Raw genomic sequence first — 22,465 nt, forward strand, 5'->3', positions numbered from 1 at the left:
CACTACTGTCTGCTCCTCTCATTTTTCTCATTCTCACAAGGATAGGATGCATAATGAAGCACTCATTCAAGAATCATTAAAATGAACTATTATTCAAATAAATGAGTTATCATTGGCCAAGTAACTGAACCCTTTATACTCAACTGAGCTAGTGACCAAGTTAATGGCAAGCTAATAGGGTTTTTAATGGGTGGAAGAACAACATGTTATGACAAGTCTTCCACTGTACAGTTTCATGTTTGTGAGAGCATTCTTCTTTCTACAAAATATTCCTCCTAATGCACATTGCATGCCAGTTCACACAGAGACACACCTAACCTCCATTTGGGTAATGATAATCAGAGATCTAATCAGGAAGCCTGCTGAACATCTGCAAGAAAGGCAGAACTCCTGCTACAGCAAGGTTGTATCCTCCCAAATATCACAGCAGGTACCTGAATTTAAGAATGGAGGAAGAAGAAAACTAGTCTCAGGGGTACCTACTGCAGCTCTTCAGTACCTTTCTTTGCAAGATTCGCTGCCTATTTGTGCCAGTGAAACCCCTGCAGCCACAGAACATTTCTGCACTGAGTATCTGCGTACCTCAAGGGTACACATGCTAGGAAACATGAGGGACAGAGAGGAAAATTCACTTCTTTTGCTATCAAAAGCAGAACCTTCTAATAATAAGGAGCGAAAGCAGAAACACCAGTGACCAAACCACCCATGGATTTACATTAAGCTGTGATCTGTTGGCAAATTGGCTCTGCTGGAAAATGTGCCAAGCATGCTAATAGCTAAATATACTAGATAACTTTAGTTGTTTGAAGTAAGGATGGAGATGAGAACATGCAATATACATCTGTGGAGCAGAGGTGAACATTTTATTCCAAGAACACTTCGTAAAGTGTTACTTTTTGATGCAAAATAGTGCCTTTCAAACAAATATTTGTTCTTACAAAGCACCTCTCAGGTCTCAGGAAACATCTTGAGTAACCTGCCTGTTCCAAGTTCGTGCCAGAAAGCCTCTCCCTATACCACATTGCTATGCTCCCTGTGCATGTTTGCATGCATGGAATACACACTTTCTGTAGCACAGTGTGCACATGTGCATGTAGAGGGTTGCACACATGCTGACTGAAAAAAACACATTTTATTATTTGTCTCTTTCCTTTAGATTAAGAGTTTCAAACCAGCACTGTACTGGCAAAAGGAAAAAAGAGCAATCATTTCAGATGTAGTAACAGGACAGTTTTTATCCTGTTTTCCTGCTCACTTAAAAAGGTCTACATATTTTCCTTCTCTTCAGAGTCTTTCCCTATAATTCTGAATCTCCTTTCAGATGATGGTGCAGTGTGCACTCACTCAAGATTTGAGTCAGCTGTCAGGAAGGAATTTTTCAGAGAGTCTATTATAATTTTTGGTTTACTGTTACAAGCAGTTGGTAATTAAAATATACTCCAGTCTCTTTTCAATCTTAGAAATGCAATATACATAATTTTCACTGACACAGGAACAATTTTTGCAATGAAGTAAGAGTCAGGTATGCAAAGGTAAGACTTTCATGACACTTCTGTCAGTGGTATTTGCTGAAATGCAACCTAAATTAGAAACACTATTTCAAGTGAACAACAAAAAAGTTATTTTCTTGCTTCTCACTGATGCGTAGAGGAACATTTTAAGAAAAAAAAGTAACATCAGAAGATGTGCAGATAATGGGGAAGCAAACAACTCTGTTTCATATTTGGATATTACTGAACTATTTCTGCTCGAATGCTCTAAAGCAAACAAACAATCCCATGGACAAAAAAAATACACAAAAGATTGATGCAAAATATAAAGTTTTAAACCACTGGAAGCACCTGAAAAAGGCAGATTTCAGCATAAGCTCTTGAAACTGTGTTCCCTACCCTAGCAAGAGTACCCCAAACTATCTATATATCTTCACAAATCACTCTGAGATTACATTCATATTTATGGATGAAGAGTCTGTGTTCTACAAGAAATTTGTATACACGTCTTCCAAGTCCCAGACCAATGTATTTAATTGGGTTTTTTATATATATTCAGCAAAAATAGAAACATGAAAAAAAAAAAAAATTTAAAGGATGTAAAAAACATTTGAATGGAGGTCAATGCAGGGGACTAGAAAACTAGAAAAACATGTAAATCTCTCCCATTTTATCCAGTTCTGGAAGATAATAGCATAGAAATATATTTTTAATAGAGTAATGTTATTTACAACCTCCCAAATCATCCCTGGAGCAACTAAAAAACCAGAAACGTACTGAAATCTGTTTCTATTACTTTGTCATAAAAGACTCTGGAAGAATTACCAGAAAAAATAAACATCCTTTTTAATTTCCCTTAAATTAACACTTAAATGCGCACAGAAAGCTTTTCCTCTGTAAAGCGCGAACTGTTCCGTAAATAATGGAACATATTGCAGGAATAACATATTGCATCTATATTTATCTGGTAAACTGAACACATACAGGGGTGTGTGCTGCTGCCCTGTGCAGGGACACCTGAGTCAGCCCATTGCTAGTGAGCTTTGCCACTGGAAACGGGCTGGTCACGCTAAGGCGACGCTCCAAGGAGGTGAAGACACCCTGTTCCTCGCGAGTGTCCTTGTGCACTGACCCCCTCTGCGTGAGCAGCGCTCAGAGGCCAACAGCCATCGACTGTAGAGAGGCTGAGCATCCCTCCGTCCCTATCAAAGCAACCCCTGCAGCTACGAATCAGCCCGAACCTCACCTCACCCTCCAGTCCTGCATTTAGAATTCTCTGCACCTTCTCTTTTGGCTGACTGTCATGTTGAGTGATGAGATACACAAGCAGGAAGCTCAAGCAGGCTTGGTCTGGACATGCAACCTGGGTTTCCTCAAGCAAATTCTATCATTTAGAGAAAAGCGATTGTCAAAAAAAAATACCCAAAACTTATCTGCTGGGCAATTATGAATTAGTTACCCAGCAGTGTTGATGGTAAGACTAGCACCCAGATGTTTTAAGGTCACATATATTCTTAGTGTCAGCTCTTTGAAGATGCAACACTGTCAGGCTTGTGCTGTGCAGGGAGTCAGATGTCGTTATCATTACAGTCCCTTCTGACATCAAAAGCTGTGAATCTCCCAGTTTTATCAGCCTCTGCTGATTCTGCATTCCAGAAACAGCTACAAAGATAAACAGGGAGAGGCCGAACAAGCTACGAGTTTTTAAAGGCTACAAACACTGACCGCAGGCTCATGTTCATCCAGCTCTATTTCAAAACAACTTCCAGTAAAACCAATTAGAAAATCGTATCTGAGAAGGAAAACAATGGCAAGGCTCAGGAAGAGGACACGTGAACACAGTATAAGAGCATCATATAATCAAGAAGTACAGAAGATTGCTTTATACAAAAAAATAGCATTCATTAAAATACCAGAATGACTTCTAGTCTTGGGGGGAGATATGTCTCCACAAATGAGTTCAAAACTAAAGGCCTGCCACTGGGATTTTGAGGGGAATGAACCTGAAGCATAGGAATTCCCACTAGATACAGTGTAAAGAGCCACCCCAAATTCCCAGGCACAGGGAACCCCAAAGCATGCCTAAAAACACCAAGGAAGCAAAAACTGCAGATTCTGTGAAACACTGAGGAATATTTTACAACTTGAAAACAAATAAAACATTTAAATTGAAATTTTCTTGGTTTTGTGGTTTTGAACAAATTTGAGAATGGAAGGAAAAAAGAATGTACAGTTTATTACCATTAAAATCCTTCCTGGACAACCCGCTGACCTTCAAGAACCAACCATGACTTTGAAATTAATTAAACTGTCCTACATGAAATACCATTTACAATTTTCATAATGCATTAATTTAGTTAACTATGTTCATAATTACAATGAAAGATTTCTGGCATACATCATATTCATGGGTGTTCTGCATTTCAGCCTGTGGCAGCTGCTGACAGCAAGCTTTTCAATGAAATTCCAGTGTGTGTGTTTATTTATTTACATAAATATTTTGTAACTTGTTAATACAGATTATTTTAAAAAATGTAATGTCAGTTTTTCCTTTTTTTTTTTTTTAATGGGTAAAATTATTTCTCTTATTTACTTTATATATTTTATAAGCATAAAAATGATCCATAGAAAATGCTTTGAATTTTTACTGTTTTGGGCCAAAATCCAATTTAGAGCCACAGATCAGCAATTTAAAAGGAAAACTGCAATTTAGGACAGACAGCGAAACTCATTAAAATTGGAAAAAAAATTAAAGTACTGGATTATTTTTAACTTTTCTGTTACAATGCTTTCTATATTTCCAAATTTCTCCTCATAAGACAAGTAGCTTAAAGTCTAGTCAAAGTGATTTCTTTCATAATCTCCAAACAAGTATATTAAGCCTAATTTTTAGAAGCTCCTCCACTGCTAGGACAGCAATGCCTCCAACAGTCATCGAAGTACTGATTAAAATTACAAGAAGTAATTTTGTACCATATCAGGGAATTATTTTCTTTAGGGAACATTTTAGATTCTTTACACAAATTCTGTCAAGACTTATCAAAGAGACTGCCCAGATTTAGACCTACTGAGTAAGAAAAAATTATGTTTAAACCCATTTCTGCTTCTTTTTGTATGCACTGCATATATTGTGAATCCCCACACATGCTGTATGACAACAAGCAGCTCTGACTAAGTTCCATTCGAGTTTTTAAGACTAGAAAGTCTGTGTGAACATCAGTGTGAACTGAAAGGCAGCCAGCACTGCCACTGTGACTTCTTTAAAACCAGTCAGAAAGATTTCTGTATTTGGAATTAAAATGCCACAGCTTTTTGTTTCTCATTCAGTGTCGTATTTCCACAGTAGGTAACTATTGTAACTATTGCGCTCCTAAAATGTTTCAAGAAATGTACTTAGCTGGAATTCCCCCCAAATCTTTAAACACCTAGCTTTCTGTGGTATTTTAAACTAGTTACATTGTATGGAAAAAAGTCTGACAAGGATTATCTTCTAATGAGGTTTTCAGATAGAAGCTTCAGATAGAGGCTTTCAGCTTTGTAACTTCAGTGCCTGCATTAAAATACTGTTATTACATATTTAAGAAATTAGTTATTTTCCCTTCTCAAATTATCTGTGTTATTGTTATGTGCAGTCTACTACCTCAAAAATAGACAGCTGGGTTATGAACTAGACAGTAACACATTAAATTCAAATGTTTTCTTCTTTTGCTTTATATCTCAAAGGACTACTTTGTATAATTAAATGAAATAGCCTCCTCAGACAGTATGAGCAATGTCTCTGCACAGAATTTAGTGGACTATGAAATTCTGATCCCTAGAATTTTTTGAAACACCACTAAGAAAATTCAAAATAGGCAGACTTATCTATATACACACCATTTTGTATCAACATGGCATAACTGTTCATGTCTTGAGGTAACTGTTTTGTTTTAATTTAAGAATATGGAACATTTAAAAAACAAAATCCATAAACTATTTTGGACAGTTCTACCACAATAACTAAATTTCAGATGTTCACTTCTTATTGGTTTTTCTTTTGCTTTTCTTACTTGCATGCCAGCACGCATGAAAAATTGTGCACGTGCTTTTTGCAATATATTTTGCAATCATTTTTAAAGCCTTGAGAGTACAAATTGAGAAACTTTTCCATGGAATTTTCCTTGCAGTGCACAAAAGCTCAGTAAACATGTGTAACGTGGCAGAATACAATAAAGCCTGTATCCCCCATATAAACTGATAAGGTTTGCTAGCAGAGCACTTAATAATTTTGGTTGAGGTTATTTACAGGAAACTAAAGAAAAAAATGTTCTTTGACAGACATTCTATAATGGCAAAATCTGTTCTTGCTCTTTATGTATCAACATGATAAATTAAGTCTCATTCTTGTGTTTCTTTTGAAGGGACCAGCCTATCTTCTGTAACAATCATATGTGCATCCATCCCACATCTGCGGGACCAAGGCCTGAATGCAGGGAGCAGTAAAGAGATGGAATAGCACCTGGGGAAAGGAAAACATTCCCTTGGTTTCATGGCTTTGCTTGGCTTTCAGATATTCAGTTATTCATCAGTTTTTATTTGGAATGAAAGAATTACAGCAGCCTGTTTGAACACCTATTTCTCTTTTTTTAGCTGCTCACAGTGGATGTAATCACCTGAAGATGTAGCTCATTTTGGATTACAAATGTACTGTGGCATGATTTAAGAGAAAGAGATTAATTAAATGTTCAAAATCAGATCCTTAATGATTTATGGCCATATCCCTAGGCATTAATCCTGCAAACATATGCATGTTAAGTTAATAGAACCTCTCATGTACAGAAATTACAGTATTTAAATCCTCCCAGAATTACTGATCTAATTTTGCTTGAAGGAAAAAAAAAATGTCTTCATTGAGCAGATATTATATTTTTGTCTCTCTATCCTTTACTAAATATTCCCCCAAAAATTAAAGTTTTATTTGATGTATTATTTGATAAAATGAGATGAAAAGCAATTGTGTATACAAGTCACAGCTGTAATTAAATAGCCCACTCTAATTTCTGATATACAATTGCTCGATCTCTAAACTTTGTAATTTGTGCCAAAAACATCAGTAAGATAGTGCTGTTCAGAAAATATATCTTCCCAATATTTAATGTCATATATGCAATTTATAATAAAAATCAGAATCCTGGCAATAAAATTCAAAAAGCAATTCAGAAGCATTGCTGTGCTTCTAACATCATGCTGGTGTTCTCCAAGTTCTTACAGGGAATGACAGAGGATGGGGAAAAGATACAAACACTGTACTGCAAGTGCTGTTTCAGGTCTGCTGACTGGCACCCTCCAGGGCAGCCACATTTCTTTATTGACCTAAGAGGGAGATATTATTCCCAGATGTCATACCTGGAACTGCTTCCCAGAAAGATGCCAGAAGTGTCTAGAGCAGGCAGCAAATATTCACCTCTGTCAGAGGAGCACAATGAAAAGAGAAAGGACAGAGGAGATAGGGCTGTCCAAGGGATAGAGCTGGAGAGGAGGGCAAAGAGGAAGGGAAAGGAAAGAGGAACTACGACCAAAAGACTATGTTTGATGGTTTCCTGTCATACTGTAAGTGTGGTCACTTCAGCGTGCACAACTTCCATGCTTTACCTCCTACCCCTTTGATACAGATTCTCAGGGAGTTACTTCTGATCAATGCTCACCACCACAGAGTAGAGCCCAGCTGATTCAAAGATCTCTGTATGTCTTAAGCTGTCCCCTTCCACATGATGATGTTCTAAGACTCCAGGAACCTCAAGCCTCCAGCATTTTCACCCTGGTGAAGGCTCCAGAGTGTTATGGTCCCTCAGAAGGTCTAAATAGTGTTTAGTTGCCGTACTGGTTTCTAACAAGAATCAACTGAAAGGACTGGTAGGATCCCTGCTCCTCTGACATGCCTCTTTGCTAACACCCAAGACCCAATACCCAACACATCATTTCCTTCCTTTGCTCTCCTTCCTCCAAAAAGCACCTGGAGCTCTGGTTTCGAAAGGCTCTGGTGTGTACACAGAAGAGCTTCCCGAGCTCTCAAGAACTCACTGCAAAGACACTGTTTAACTCCTCTAACTTCGAGATGAAGTACAGAGCCTTTACTTGGCATAGAAATCCTGTAACGGGTGATTGCAATATGATATCATGGCACTTCAATCTGGACTGAACTTTCATCATTAAACTTATGCCTAAGAAATTAAATCGTCTGACTAATGAGATTTCTGACACGGGTGGCTTACTGATACTCAGTAATCTACAATTCATTAACAGAATAGATGATGGTATTACTGTAATCATTTTGTGCATCATAAAATCCATTACAAAATACAGTGAGATTAGTGGTGCTCATGTTATGCTAAAATGTTAAATAGGGTGATAGCAAATAAATAAACATATAGAAGCATCAGTCATAGTCCCCAGTTTCATCTCTATGCTTAGTCTTCTCATTTCAAAAGAATATACATTGAGTAAAATAACTTTTGCTACATTTTAAAGCAACTTTCTGTAGACTTGTTAGTGTACACACTGCTGCAAAAGTTAGACCTGTAGGCTGGCTGTATTTTTAGGCCCATCCTCAGCAAGCAAAGGTTACTGATCTCTATCAAACACATTCTGTGCGGCCACATGGGCCTGCCTATTATTTTAAAAAAAACCCACACCCTTAAGAGTGACTTTTCAGGCAGCTATTGCATGCCTGTGCTAATCCACCATTAGTCAGTGACAGGAAATTATCAGAACAGCAGACAGCTCCAGATATTACTGTGCTCTGTCATGCTAGATGCAGACCTAGTTGCTTTGACAAGCAGCATGTCCTTGGCATTTGAAGCAAATCAGTTTTGCTGGCTTGACACTGTAACTTCTGTTTGCTGCCTCTGATGTCTCTTATCAGAAGGCACAACTCACTGGCAGGGAGTTCTGCACAGCTTAAGAGCTTAGTCCCTTAGTGGGCACTTCTTGAGGAAGGTCCCACTGGGAACCATAATTTTCCTCTGGTTATTTAATCTCATCCTCAATATTATTTCTTCCTTATCAAGCATTGAAAGCCTAAAGAAAAACACTAACGACAATGCCTTCTGTGGGCTGAGGACAGATTCACCTGAATTCAAAGGTGATGTCTTAGTGCATTACCAAGTGCTTAAGCCATAAAGGGAATTTATTGAGCTGAAGTGCAGCCTTCTTGGCAAAGAGTGCCTGCAGCTCCAGGAAACAGCATGAAAATAAGGCTGAGATGTTATATCTGCCATCTGAACTGAAGGCACACCTATTTGGCTACCTGAACACACAACCCTGTGCTACTGTGAGAGCCTGATTGCTAGTGGATGATGCAGATCTCAAAGTTTTCTTTTCATCTCTAAGAGATACGGTGCATAACTTCTCCTATTATCCTATCACCCAGCTTTGTCTCCAACAGCAGGATCACTGGCAGAAGTGAAAAGGCCTGAGATCTGGTGCTGCAGTTAGCAAAAATCCCTGGACAAAAAATGCACCAAGAAGCTTTCTGAAGGCAGCTACATGCCCACACTCCTTGCTGGGGAAAGCAGGGATCACCACAGAGCCTGTTTTTGAGGAATCTGTTCAGTTCCCTCACACCGTACATCTGGGCAGTCAGCACGAGCACACCAGACCAAGAGACAGAACTGGTTAAGATAACCCACTCCCAGATAAGGTATGAGAACACCCTGTATGTGTCACACCCTCCTTATCTGAAGCTAAGATATGCTTCATGCTTTTACAAATATATTTGAAAAGTAAGCATTACACAGCTACAGTTTGCAGCTTTTATCAGGGAAGTACTGATGTTCATCAGAAATTATTCTGCATAATTACAAATGCACAACAGTAATTTTTATCAAAAACTAAAACCACAGAGGCAAGAAAATAAAAAATGGCCCCTACTTGCTCTGAGTATTGTTTGCTACTGTATAATATTCCCACACTTTTGGTTCATAACTTTAAAAAAAATAATGATTTATATTCTTTTAATTAATTAATGCATTTAATTGATGCTCAATTTGTCTCAATAGTCTCGTTTTGAGAACTGCACACAGTTTGGTTATGTTCTTTGCTGGCCAAGGATAAAGGAGAGCATACAAATTCTGAATCTACTGTTTATATTGCAGTAGTGGTTTGTCTGTACTGGCTGGCAGCAATCAGGCAGACTACGACACCAGTAACGTGTACGATATACAGACATGCAGTGAAACATAATGTTCACTGCTCCAGAAAACAAACACCTAAGATATGGGAAAAGGTGACAAACAAGGGCAAGAAAGCAGAGACAGATAGTTGGGTTGCTTGTAATTCTGTATTTATAGTGCAAGCAACACTGCTATAAATTCAGCTGGCTTACTGATCAGTGGACTGTATACTGAAGAATTATTAACTTTTGATCAAGCAAGCCATGGGCCAGATCTTGCAATTATTTATTTTGAACAGCTCTATTGAGGTGAGTCATTTTATGGATGTCTGCAGATCCTACAGTAAAGTAGCAAGCTCAGCAGCAGTTACACCCAGTTATGGTTGTGAAGGCAAATGCTTCCTTCCTTCCAAAGCTAAATTACAGTAGGCTTTTACAGAGCAAAAGCCCTCTGAGGTCTCAGGCATGCTGACAGCATTTCTGAAACTGTGGACTTTAACTTGTCTTGCAATTTTATTGTATCTTTATTAGAAAATGGTTATTGACATACTTTATCAACAGGCTAAAAGGGAAGGCATGACTACACAGCTATCTATGTCAAGGTCTGCACTTCTTTTAGAGACATAAATAAATAAAGTGTACTTTGACTCTTCTATCATCTGTACTGGAATACTTGCAGTACTCCTCAAGGAAAATAATGCAGCATTAAGCAAGTTGTTCTGAAATAATTACAAGTGAAGTAGATACTTGTACTCAGATCTGATGTATGATGAAACTCAATACATGTAGCTCACTGGCATGCAATCCCACTCCTCCCAAACAGAAGAATGGGAAATTTTGAACTTTTTTTGCTTTGTCAGCACTTCTCCACTTTCTATGTAGATTCTAGCACAGTGTGTTACAAAAACAGTGCTTCAGTACTGAGGGTATCCGCACACCAAGCTATGCTCATTTAAAATTCTACCACAGATAACAGTGTTTTAGTTTCCAAATTCTGATATATACCAAATTCAAAGTTTAAAATTATCCTAAATATGTCCCACTCAGAGCATCACTGGCTGTGCTGGAAAGCTATCATGGCTTCAAAAGCTATGCTAAAACTGCAAAAGATAAACAAAGGCTTATGGATTCCTGAATGTGAAGTGATTAAGGCTATAGTTCTTCAGGCAAGATTGCTTCCTGGCTGAAGAAAAATGGAGATCTCTGCAGGAGAGAAATTCAGATGACCAAAACCAGCACTCCAACATTATCAATATTTTTTGGACAAGCAAGAAATGAAGAGGGATAAAACCCAAATACACTAGTCTGGGTACTGAAAGAAGCATTCTGACTGGGCAAAATTATTTTAAATCAACGGGTTTGTATTTATAGCATATTTGGATCTGTAATTGCTTCAGCATAATGTAGTACAATGTTATTGTTGAATATGAGAAAGAACACTTTAATCTACTGAATGTGCAAAAAGCATAAATGACTTTTTAATGGCACTTTTGTTTTGACTGACAGAGACTTATGTCAATGAGAGAAAATGCTTTAATGAAACGAATTGCTACAAAGCATATCTGTATGCTTACTTCTCATATGTATGTGAGTTAGACAGACATTAATAAAGATATACAGGTGCCTGCAATATCTGGCCTTTAATCTTCTCTATTCCGTTTTTTTAATTCATCACAGAGGTGTGGTATTTTGATAACACATTAGCACAGTTCTGACATAAAAGTGGCAATACCTATAAATTATTTAATTACATCTTTTAAGTATTGAAGATGTCAAAAGTCTTGCAATGACAGAAATCAGTGAATAAAAAACTACCACAACTAATTAAAAATTACGTTCTCAAAGACTCCCACTCCCCAGGCTTTGCATTCTGCTTGCTCTTCAGTTTTGAATCCTTCCCACATAACAGGAGCGCTACCAGGAAAAATTGTGGGTTTCATGTTTAGAGCACGTAAGCATTGGATTTCACAAAAGTCCCAGGTTTCCCAGACCATGAAATTGCTTGCAGATGTGTCCCATTGATGTCAGTCCTCTGTGCCTGCACTGTGAGTGCACTGCTGTGACTGCTCTGGGACTTCCTCTACATCGGGGGAGCAGGACAGCAAGGAGAGGAGGGGACAGGCAAGTAAAATAGTGTGAAGACTCCAAAGACAAATCCAAGCAGAGAAGATGCCTGAAACAATTAGTTGTTGTGAGCAGCACCACTTTGTGATGACAAAAAATTAATACTGGGTCACAGGGTAGCAACAAGAGCAAGACGAGTCCTCTTCCAACACATGGTATGTACCCCATGCAATTAGAAAAAATGGGACACGCATTTTCACATTCTGAAATAAATCTATCATAAACTACAAGCTGTGTTTCACCTGGAAACCATACACATGACTGCCATGCTGGTTTTCAGCCATCAGGAAGTCTTTTAACAGAAGTTGAGAGGAAGTTAATGATGAATTCACCCTTCAGCAGAGCAGCTGAACCAAAAGGCTCCTGCTGAAATCCTTGTGGGGCAGAATATCTTGGCAGGGAAAATTCTGCCTATATGTTTTCAGCCGGAAACCAAGTATTTCTATGTGTTACTCTCATCTTAAAAAATTATATCCACTGATTATCACTTTATCACACTTTAGAGATAGTAGAGAAAATGTCTGAGCAGGACAACTACTGCATTTATCTATTCCTTCTCCCTGAATTCAGCAGATTGCTCTGGTTTTTACATACATAAAGGTGTAGCCCCTCTCTCATCTGCTTCAACTGCTGCAATTAGTGAGCTAAGACAAGCACTGACACAAGCACAATTCATTATCATTGTTCCAGACTGTGTTTAAATTATATTTAAAGTAGTTGGCAAAGAGTATTGGTGAAAGAGAAATAAAAGATTGCTCAACACATCCATATTCTACAAGTTTTTTTCTGTACATAAGCATGTAAGAATTTGATTTTCTTTCATACTAGAATGCAGCCAGTACTAATGACCAAACGAGACTAACAGCTAATAGTAGTGAATTAATAATGAACAATAATGAATAATAATTAATAGCAAATAATAATGAATTAATAGTGAATAATTTTTTTCTGTAATACAAACTTTCACTCTTGCCTGAAATAATACACAACAAAATACAACAAAAAACCCAAACATAAAAGAAAATATTTTCCTTTTTATATATTTTTAAAATGAATCAACTGGTTTTATCTGACAAGGTCCACTGCTTTAGAAAACAACACAGGCATTACATTTTGCACAGAACTCTCTCTCATAAGAATTCAAAGGAAAATCTTTTTGACTAAGTGCTTACCTACAGTGTGTCCAGCAAGATTAATAACTTGTAGTAAGTTACACTGATTCACAGTGTATAACGTAATTCTTTCCCAAGGGTCCAAGTTTTGCAACTTTTCTCATTAAAAACCCTAATCATGAGTATTTCAGCAAAAACAACTGCCTTTATTTTCCAAAATTATAATGCACTAACCATTCAAATTTTTATTTAAGTTTCTAAGCAATTATGTTTTAAAAAAAAATAATTATAAATATCACTGACTTCATGAACCCAGGCTTACGACTACTAGTATATTTGAATAATATAAAATCAGTGAAAAGTATTGCATATTTTTTGATTAATGTGCTACCTCATACATTCCATCATAAATCCCAAAAGTATGTCAGGAAAGTCTTCAAGTCTTTTCTGGCATGTGCTACAAACCAGCAACCCTTGGGTTGTCTGAACAACATGGTTCTTTAAAAAACAGATTTTAATTCTCTCCAAGAGGAGCAGATCCTTATTTGGATACTAGTCTGAACTGTACCTTCTCTCTAAAACTGTGTAGGAACATCTCCATGGTTGACAGAGGAATCTAGTTACTGTAAAAGAGAAAAACACACTGCCAGAAGGTCCCTTTGGTGATCTGTCCTGTCCCTTCCTCTTTGCCTCACCCTGTCAATCACACCTGAGAAAACAGAACAAGAGGGTCATTGCACACCTGCACAAGCCTCGTAACTGATGGTTTTGAGGCAACTCTTATGAAAAGTCACAAAGGGAGAGAACAAAGTCTCTGTGTTACAGTGTACTAAAAGAAGGAAATTTCATGCTAACCAGCATCAACCCACTACAACCTGACATAGATGAGTAATAATCTTGATATCATTTCCCAGATGAATAATCTTCTCAGTAAAAACTGCTAAACATTATCAGTTGCTGTTCAGACAGCCCAGCCGTGATGAGTCAGGCTATAGAAGCACCTCAAGCCCCAGAGAAGCCGGAAACCTGCCAATGATTAAAGGTAGAGGCCTCCAAAACATAAGAGAAATAAGGCTACCAGCTTGTTTACAAAAGTCTCCATCATTAAGGTCAGACAGACCTTGCAGTGCTTTTTCCTCACATGGTTATATCAACATGTGAAAAAGACTCGTGTCTCCCCGGTTGACACAGTCACGCCAAACAGCCTCCTTGTGTGAACACAGGTTATGTTGACAGAGGAGGGTGGTTGGCAAGCTGTGTCATTTAGAGATGAGGTCTAGTTACACCAACTGTAAGCCCATCTTGTTGACATCTTGGTTTGACCTAAGGCACTCTGCTAACATCACATCTATCCCACAGAAGCGCTGCAGTATAAAGGTGAAAATGTAATGCCATACTGTGTACAATACAGTTTCCCTGCTCTAACAAAACTTCAGAAACATGTATCACAAGCACAGATTCATCTCTTTAAAATGGTTAGCTCATTTTTCTAGGATTTAAAAGTATTGATCCTTTTCTGTAAGAATTCCATCATTATATTGCCTGTACATTCAATGAAGGTGATGTGTATCATTTTTATGCTGCTTGTGTATTCAAGAAATATGTGACAAGATTTTATTACAACACTTTTCTACAGTCACTAGTTTTAGTCTAGTGCAGCATGGCCTTACAAATGATTTCCCTCTTTAGTCAGGAAAAAATCAGTCAGCAAGCAAGTTGCTTAATGTTGTTTACAACATCTTCTTAAGGTCAAAATTAACATACATAATAATCATTTTAAGGAGTGACACTGTGATGCATCAAGCATGAAAGAGGTCAAGAATAAGTCCACTAACAATGTCATCTTATCCTTATATATATATATATATATATCCCAATATTCAAAAGCATCTAGGTTTCAAGTGGCTCAGTCCCCTTCATGAATTTTTGGGATAGTTTATACATATAAATACACATCAAATGGATTCCCTCATGGAGTGAATCAGTGCAGAAACATTCTCTGCCTTGACCTCCTAGGAGCTGGTTTCCTACTTCACCAAGTTCTTAGGTAGCCCAGGGAAATCAATGCCTGAACTCAGACTCAACTCAGGCTTGGTGCTTTAATACAAGTGGCCTGAATATCCCACCCCCAACAGCCTGCTTATTTTCACATAGAAGATTGCTGAAATTCCCATAGATTTTGCTTAGAGTTGTGTTGGCTGAACATGACTTGCTGTTTTATTCTTTACAGGTTTCTGTTTTTCATGTGTAACATTATCCCATTGCCTTTGAATATTCTCAAGACTACACATCTCCACTTCTACACAACAAAGAACCCTGCTTAATATAACTACATTTTTTTAAGTGGCTTAGGAGAAGTGTGCTGGGCTGTTTATAAAGGGCTTGCCTACTGTAATCATGATTTAAATACTTTATTTTACCTTACTTAGGAATACTTTAAACTTTTCTATGCATCTGCAGACGAAAGAGGCTGAACAACACTATGTCTCTGAGATTTAATTGCCGGTCCCTGAAGCAACCAATTTATCTCACTGTATCAAAAGTGTTACGGTTGTTATGTTGAGGTTGCGCTGATCAACTAAACAAACCTTTCAGCTGTCAGATTTGACAGTGACACATATAAAACACCCTCTTTATAAAGTGGAAGCAACACAAGCACATCAGGGAGCCAAGATACTATGCATTCAAGCTTCTTCCAAAGCAAAGCAAGAATCACACCTAATTTTTTTTCTACAACTGCATTCAAGGAGCAACTAAGGGGGAATGGCCTAACTTCATGGCATTTCAAGACCTTGAAGCAGAACTGGTCTTCTCAACAGAGTGGGCAGTATTTTAGTTATTTCCCTTATGGTGGATACATTGGTAGGTCAGGAGCTGCAGTTCACAGAGTATTTTGGGCAAGTCACACTCAATACCAAAACAGAAAACATCAAATCTCACTCAGAAAGGGACAAAGAGGAAGAGAATTAATTAACTCTTCCTTGAGCACACAGTCATTCTAAATTATAAACCATAGGATAAAAGGCCTAGTGATAACTCTATTATGGCAACAAATTATATGCTTTATCTAAATATAGCAGAGACATTATAAAAAGACGCAGTCCTTCCCTGCCCTGCCCTGTTCAGTCCATTTCTATTATGCACATCTACAAGAGTATTTCAGCCCCTGTAGTGTTTACAGATGTATGTGAGATATAGCCCATTCTACCAATTTAAAGCTCATAGAGTCATGCAAAACACAATTGTATTCCATGGGGAAAATTTGAGTGTAAACATACTTGCCAAAAATACTTCTGAAACTGTCGTACCTTTTAAAGAGGTATTATGACCCCATGTCAAACAGATCTGCATGCTAACGCTTTTGATTTTTTTTTTAACTGACATTGTTTTGAAAATTTAAAACCTACTAAGTTTTAAACTGACCCACTCAGAGCAAGAGTGGTTTGTACGTACAACATTCTGTCACTAAGGTGTAAGGTAGGTGTGCTGTAGAAAACTCAAGATGTAAGTGCTCCTAAGTGGAGCCAAGTACATTTGGAAAAATTTCCACATTTTCTAGTCATTAATCAGAAATGAAGGCAAGATACACAAGTAAAATCTATTTCCTTGTTGCCTAGTTTGTTTTTTTCATTCTGAGTTTGATTTCTGCAAGGACATGCCAAAATCACAAAACCTGACTCTCAAGGTACATGAGTCGGATGAACACTCAGGTGCTGTTTTCTTGTAATTGTCTGTCATGCCAAACCAATGCATGCTCCCACTGATGCAAGAGAGAAATACTAGCATAAATCCTAAAGTTACACAGAATTGTACCACTTAATGTATATTCAACTGAGGTCAAAGAAAAGATCTGCTGATTATCTACAAATTTCTCATGCACTGGTCAGCATTAGAGTAAAACAGTAATTATTCATTATAATGGTAGTATTAATTAATCCCTCCAATTAACCCTTGATCCCTCTGAATTAAGGTTAATAACACTGGTGCATGTGACACCATAGGACAGATGTGAGTCTGGGAAATCCTTTCCGACTGAGTTGTGAACAACTAGATGATTTTTTTCCCTGCCAGGACAAAAGTAAAAATAAAAAAAAAAAAAAAAGCCTTGTAATAAAATACCAACTAGGTCATTACTATTGCCACTTTTTTTCCAATATTATTTTTCATGTTTACCTTTCTTGCATCTCGTATCATCTTCCGAACAGTTTCCTTTATGGTGTAAGGCTGTGCTCGTGGTGGATGAAAAAGCAGATCAATATTTGTGCCACCAGAAATTCCAGGCATCAGATAGGGCCAACCTAAGTCAAGATTTGGAGCCTCCACATCTGATTCAATGGGCCAGTACGTCCCTGAGGAAGAGGTGTCATCAATGGCATGGTTAGAGGAATAAATTGTGTTTTGGGGAAGTTTGTGAACATTGTTCAAAATATAATCAATTTCCTCATCTGCTAGGAACTCCGAACATCTCTCTTTGGAAAGAAATTCTTTGTAGGCTTCTAAACCTCCTTCAATCAGAGCATCAATAGCTATTCGGTACCATTCCTTGTAATGAGGTTCAATATAGTTTTCTGATCTGCATTCATCATGTAAGGAGGACAGCAAAGATGAAGTTTCCATTTTCACATGTATTTTGTATAAAGTCTTTTAAGTGTCCATTCATGAGCTGATGAAATGTATCTGCAAAGAGAAAATAAGTAAGAAAACAATAAGAATATTTCTAGATATCTACGATATGCACACAGTTATTAACTACAATACTTTTCTGGTAAAGTTGCTCTAAGTTTTTCTAGCATTTTCCAGGCATTTAAAAATATTTTGAAAAGGCTCAGAGACTACTATTGCCAAAAATTAAATATTAAAGAGATAAATATTAAATAGATAATATTATATTAAAGAGAATAGATAAAGAGCTTTTACATAAAGTAAACTAAACACATATTTCAGTGATTTTAGGAAGTTCTGATATTACAAGCTATGTCATAGCTCATGGTACACCAAACATCCATAGCAGTAACACCAATACATACCCAATGCATGTTCACAGGTTGTTTTTCAAAACCCCCTTTGCAACAACTGACTGAGTACTGTCCAAAGAAACACTTCAGAAACCAATAAAACTTCCTACTTTGTGATGCATTACTGCCTCTGCAATGCATCTCTTTCCTTTGGCTTCTTTGAAACCACAGTCATCCAGGTACTTCTCCTTATCTATCTGTTCTCCCATGCTGATCTAATCCATTTGTTGCTCCCAAGCAGGACTAGCCTACCTCATTTCAGTGAGTTATGAGGAACTCCAGAAGGATTTATCCTCCCACATCTGGGATCAAACTCTGAATCAGCAATTTGATGTCTAGTTTCCACCCTGTTCATTCCTTCTGCCAAAAGGAGCGGCTGCTTTAATCTTTTTCTTTTCTTTTTTTTTTTTTCTTTTTTAACATTAATAACAGTTGTTTACTGCTGATGTTTTATAAATTCATTCTTGTACTTTATTTCTTTTAACAAGGTCGGAGAGGGCTGCTTTGTGCTGTGCATTGGAGATTTAAGAAAGAGGGAGAATAAATACCCAATCTTTCTTCCTTCACATTTCTGCAGCCCTCAGTAACTCACCAAAAAAAGGTGGGGGAGGTGTTTTCATGACAGCAGCATCAGCACAGACACGTAAAATACAAAGATGGTAGCACATCTTCAGGACTAGGGCATGAAGCTTAAGAGAATGACTGTAGAAGCAGGAAGAACACCCAACAAAGGAAGAATAGTTAGAAAAAGCTTGATAGCCTGAAAGTTAATATTGGGCTTCCCTACAAGCCTTATTAATAGTATAGCAGTATAATAGCAAATAGTCATATGGAGTTCTGATTTAATTTCTGGCATATAAATGTAACTTAATTCCCTCTTCCCATCAAGACCTTCCAGGTATTTTTGCAAACAGTGCAATTGCTTTCCACTGTCTGTTGGGAACAGTTTAAATCTTCCCGAAAGGAAATGTAAATTAGCTATATTAACCTAAAGGAATGAAAATAAAAATCTCCATAACTACTGATACTTCAAAAACCAATTAAATGTTCAGTTAAACCAAGATTTATAAGGAACTTGGGAAGTCTGAGGTTAAAAAAAGACCAAGAAATAAAAATCCCGATCAGAAGCTGGCATCAGCATGTCATATGGAATAATTCCATTTGAATCCTGTCTCTCAGCCAAGTAGCAGGGCAGATCTTCCCAGATAGGATTGCTTTCGAGCCTGGGGGAAAGGAGTGTTCTGGCTGCTTCAAGAGTAGCTCTTTGTGGTGAACTGGAAAGCAGAACACGAAAGGGATCTGACTGCTCTCCCCCCAACTAAAAACTACATGTATTCCTCTGACAGCTACTCAGGGCTTCATTCTACACTGTTCTCACAAGAAGAAATGAAATGTTATTAAACAGAAGCGATACCATTTCCCTTCTCACAGATGCAGATACAGCCTGTGGCGGAAGGTGACGGAGAACTAAGCACACAGTACAGGCAAGACAGACAGATTCAAAGATTAAACTCTTAACATACTGTAAAATTAAAACAGTCACAACAGGCCCGGCCCAATTGTCTGGACCAGGTTTTCAAGACATTTTAGATACACAATGAAGAACAACCAAGACTACAAAATACAGATACTTAGCTGAGTTGTTCTCTAAACTCTGAACAGTCACACAGGTGACTTCATTGAGATTCCAGCACACCCCTCTTTTAGGGCCCTCCAGGACAAGTCATTCTACAGTCATTGTCAGTAACACAGTCAGTCTTATTATGACATGTAAGAATTAAAACGATTTTACAAAGGCAAGTGAAAGATATTTCTAAACTTTTTACTACTTTGGAGTGGATATACTTCTAAAATAGAAATTTTTCCACTGACTGAATACATACAATTAAGAACGATGTGTTTAATTCAAAGGCCTGTCTGAAACTATTTTTTCTTCTCATTCTGACCTCTGAAAATAACTTAAGGGAATAGGACTATATTTAATGTGCAACATTGTGCAATATCAAATATTGAATGTTATAACAAATAAAAAACAAATAAAAAGAAAAAAAATATTACATGTATATTCTGCCTCACATGCATTTCTTTTATATGGTTTGGTTCTTTCATTTGTTTTTCACAATAGTATAGTATATAGCTTGACTTTTCATTAAACAGAATGAATTATTTAATTGTGGCAAAGGTCAAATACAGCAACTTATGTTCAGACTTTGGCTGAAAGTGGAGTATACATATAAGTAACTGTGGAAACTACTTCTGGTGCAGCATCTTCTGAACAAGAACAGTCATTTTACAGTGAGCTGTGATCTTTGAAGTTGATGTTTGATTTACAAGTGCTGTTTATAAAAGAAGCTTAAAGCAGTGCACATTAATTTAAGAAAGTAAATGTAAAATTTGCCAGCATGGAAATAAATCACAGAACACTTGAGACAAATAAAAAAATTTTAATCCTGGTTTTTGAAATTAAGGACATCAGCATGAGACACATTCATATGAAACAAAAGAGAATTTCCAAATTAAAACAATGGCTTCAGGTATACTTGACAAAAGCTCTAGATGTCTTGACGCAGGTATTTTTCTCCTTAGAAGGTAAGAGCTACTGTGGAGAAACTGAACCTATGAAACCATATAATTCTGGATAAAGACATAGAGGTTTAGACAAAATTCTTAATAAACGTTTTGGTGTCTTCTTCAACCATGTATTGTGACTTCTGCATAATAAACTTGATTCTTCAAAGGTCCTCCTCAGGTCAACAATTACATTAGCAAGGATGTGCAGAATGAGGCCCATCTCTGGAGGCTTACAGATCTTTATCACACTTTATGTACATGATCACAAATTTTACCAGCACCAGGAATGCTGTCGTTCATCCTCTGAGAAACAACCTTGTGTATCAATCCCAGCCCAGCATATCAAACACTTTCTCTGCTTGAACACGGGGATCAGTCACTTAAAACTTCTTTAGTAAGTACCATTAATGGCCTAAACTGAATTTAAACTCCAATAGAGCTGCTCAAACTGGATCTTCTGCTGAAGAACACAAATTCTGAATCCCACATTGATGTGATCGTTTTGTCCTTCTATTAACAAGGTGCTCAGACCTTTCTAATGCCATTATCAGAAACCCAGCAAGACCAGACTTTTCTCTGAGAAAGAAGTAACTCTGCCTTTATTTAGAAAGATTTGGAGAGTATCCCAGATTTCACAAATGCAGCAGATGACAAATGGCCACTAAAGAAAACTATGCAATATTCTATAGGAATTTCAGGCTAGTACTAGAGACAAGGAACCTCCCTCCCATACTAATATTCACAGGATTTGAAAAATTTCCTATTCAGCAACTTTAGGGAGCAGCTCTAACTTTAGGCTCGTACAGCCAGTCCTTGGCAAAGGCCTGGCCATGGTGTTCTCCTCCTCAGGATTCCTTATCTCTTTTCCAATGGAAATGTGACTACTTTGACAGGGTCTGCATAAAGTTTCAACCTTGCCAGGAAATTTAAACATCGGGAACAGCTTGTTGCAAGTTGTTGCATACTCTCGGGTATGGCTTTTGGGGCATCCACCTGAGTACCTCTGGCCCATGGCTTGGCCAAGGAGCCTCCCCACGGCTTAAGGGCCTGGCATGACCAAGCCTTAACAGAACAAACAGGCGTTTTATGACACCTGCCTTCCACCAACCTTTCTATTAAAGAATTGTATCAAGAATAAATAATAATTACCTTACATTAAGCAGTGACAGGCAATTATTTAATTATTGACGAAATTACATTTTCTGTGAATACAAAGGCCATCAAATCCAAGTGAAAAACAACACCGCAAGCGCTCCTGCTTCTTTCCTTCTTTTCTTTTTCTGTTTTTGTTTGTCTGCTTGTTTTGCGGCGGGGATCCGGGGGGGCGGGGGGGATGGCTCTGTCTGTCCGACCAGAAAGTTAACTTTCCAGGCAAAGCAAGGGCAGCGGCCGCTCCTCCGGGCGACACCGCACGTGTGTTGCCCCCGGCACGGCGGCGGGGGCCGCTTGCGCAGGGCGGCCCGGGCGGGACCGAGCGCGGCGGGGAGCGGCGGAGCCGCGGGGCCGCCCCCCGCGCCCGGCCCCCGCCTGCGCCCCGCGACCCCGGCCCGAGCGCCCCGCGGCGCCGAGCGGCATGCTGTGGAGGGACGGGGGGCTGCTCTGTCCTGCCCTGTCCTGCCCCTGCCCGTCCCGTCCCGGGGGAGACCGAAGGGAGACCCACTTACTGCGCCGGTGCCCCGCGTGGGGTCTCGCCTCCGGAGCGGCGGGGCGGCTCGACCCGGCTGCTGCGAGCGCGGCGGCGGCGAGTCACGGCGGCGCAGCGCTCATCGCAGGTACTTCCCGTCGCTCTCAGGCGCGGTGGGTGTGGAAACCAGTTACAACATGTCAGGACGGTGTCGCACCAAACCCGCCGCCTTGGGAACGGGGCGAGGACTTGTCTGAACTGGGGAAGCCCGGCCCTCTCCCGCGGAGCGAAGGGCAGCGTCTTCTCCGGGCCGCGCCGGCCCCCCCGCCCCAGCCCGGCCCGGCCCGGCCCATCCTGCGCTGCCCTGCCCTGCCCTGCCC

The 22,465-nt window shown here is 38.7% G+C and overlaps 1 protein-coding gene across 1 annotated transcript in view; it reads right to left on the reverse strand.

Moving 5' to 3' along the window:
- Positions 1-22,398, reverse strand: part of FAM83B (family with sequence similarity 83 member B) — a 55,252-nt gene extending 32,854 nt beyond the window's left edge. The window contains exons 1-2 of the mRNA XM_015623454.3: positions 22,126-22,398; positions 17,049-17,552 (exon numbers count right to left, since the gene is read on the reverse strand). Of these exons, the coding sequence (XP_015478940.1) occupies positions 17,049-17,492 (444 nt within the window). The 5' untranslated portion in view covers positions 17,493-17,552; positions 22,126-22,398. The remainder of the gene's footprint in view (positions 1-17,048; positions 17,553-22,125) is intronic.
- Between the last annotated feature and the right edge of the window lie 67 nt (positions 22,399-22,465).

Source organism: Parus major, chromosome 3 (genome assembly GCF_001522545.3).
Source record: "Parus major isolate Abel chromosome 3, Parus_major1.1, whole genome shotgun sequence".
Taxonomy (NCBI): Eukaryota; Metazoa; Chordata; class Aves; order Passeriformes; family Paridae; genus Parus; species Parus major.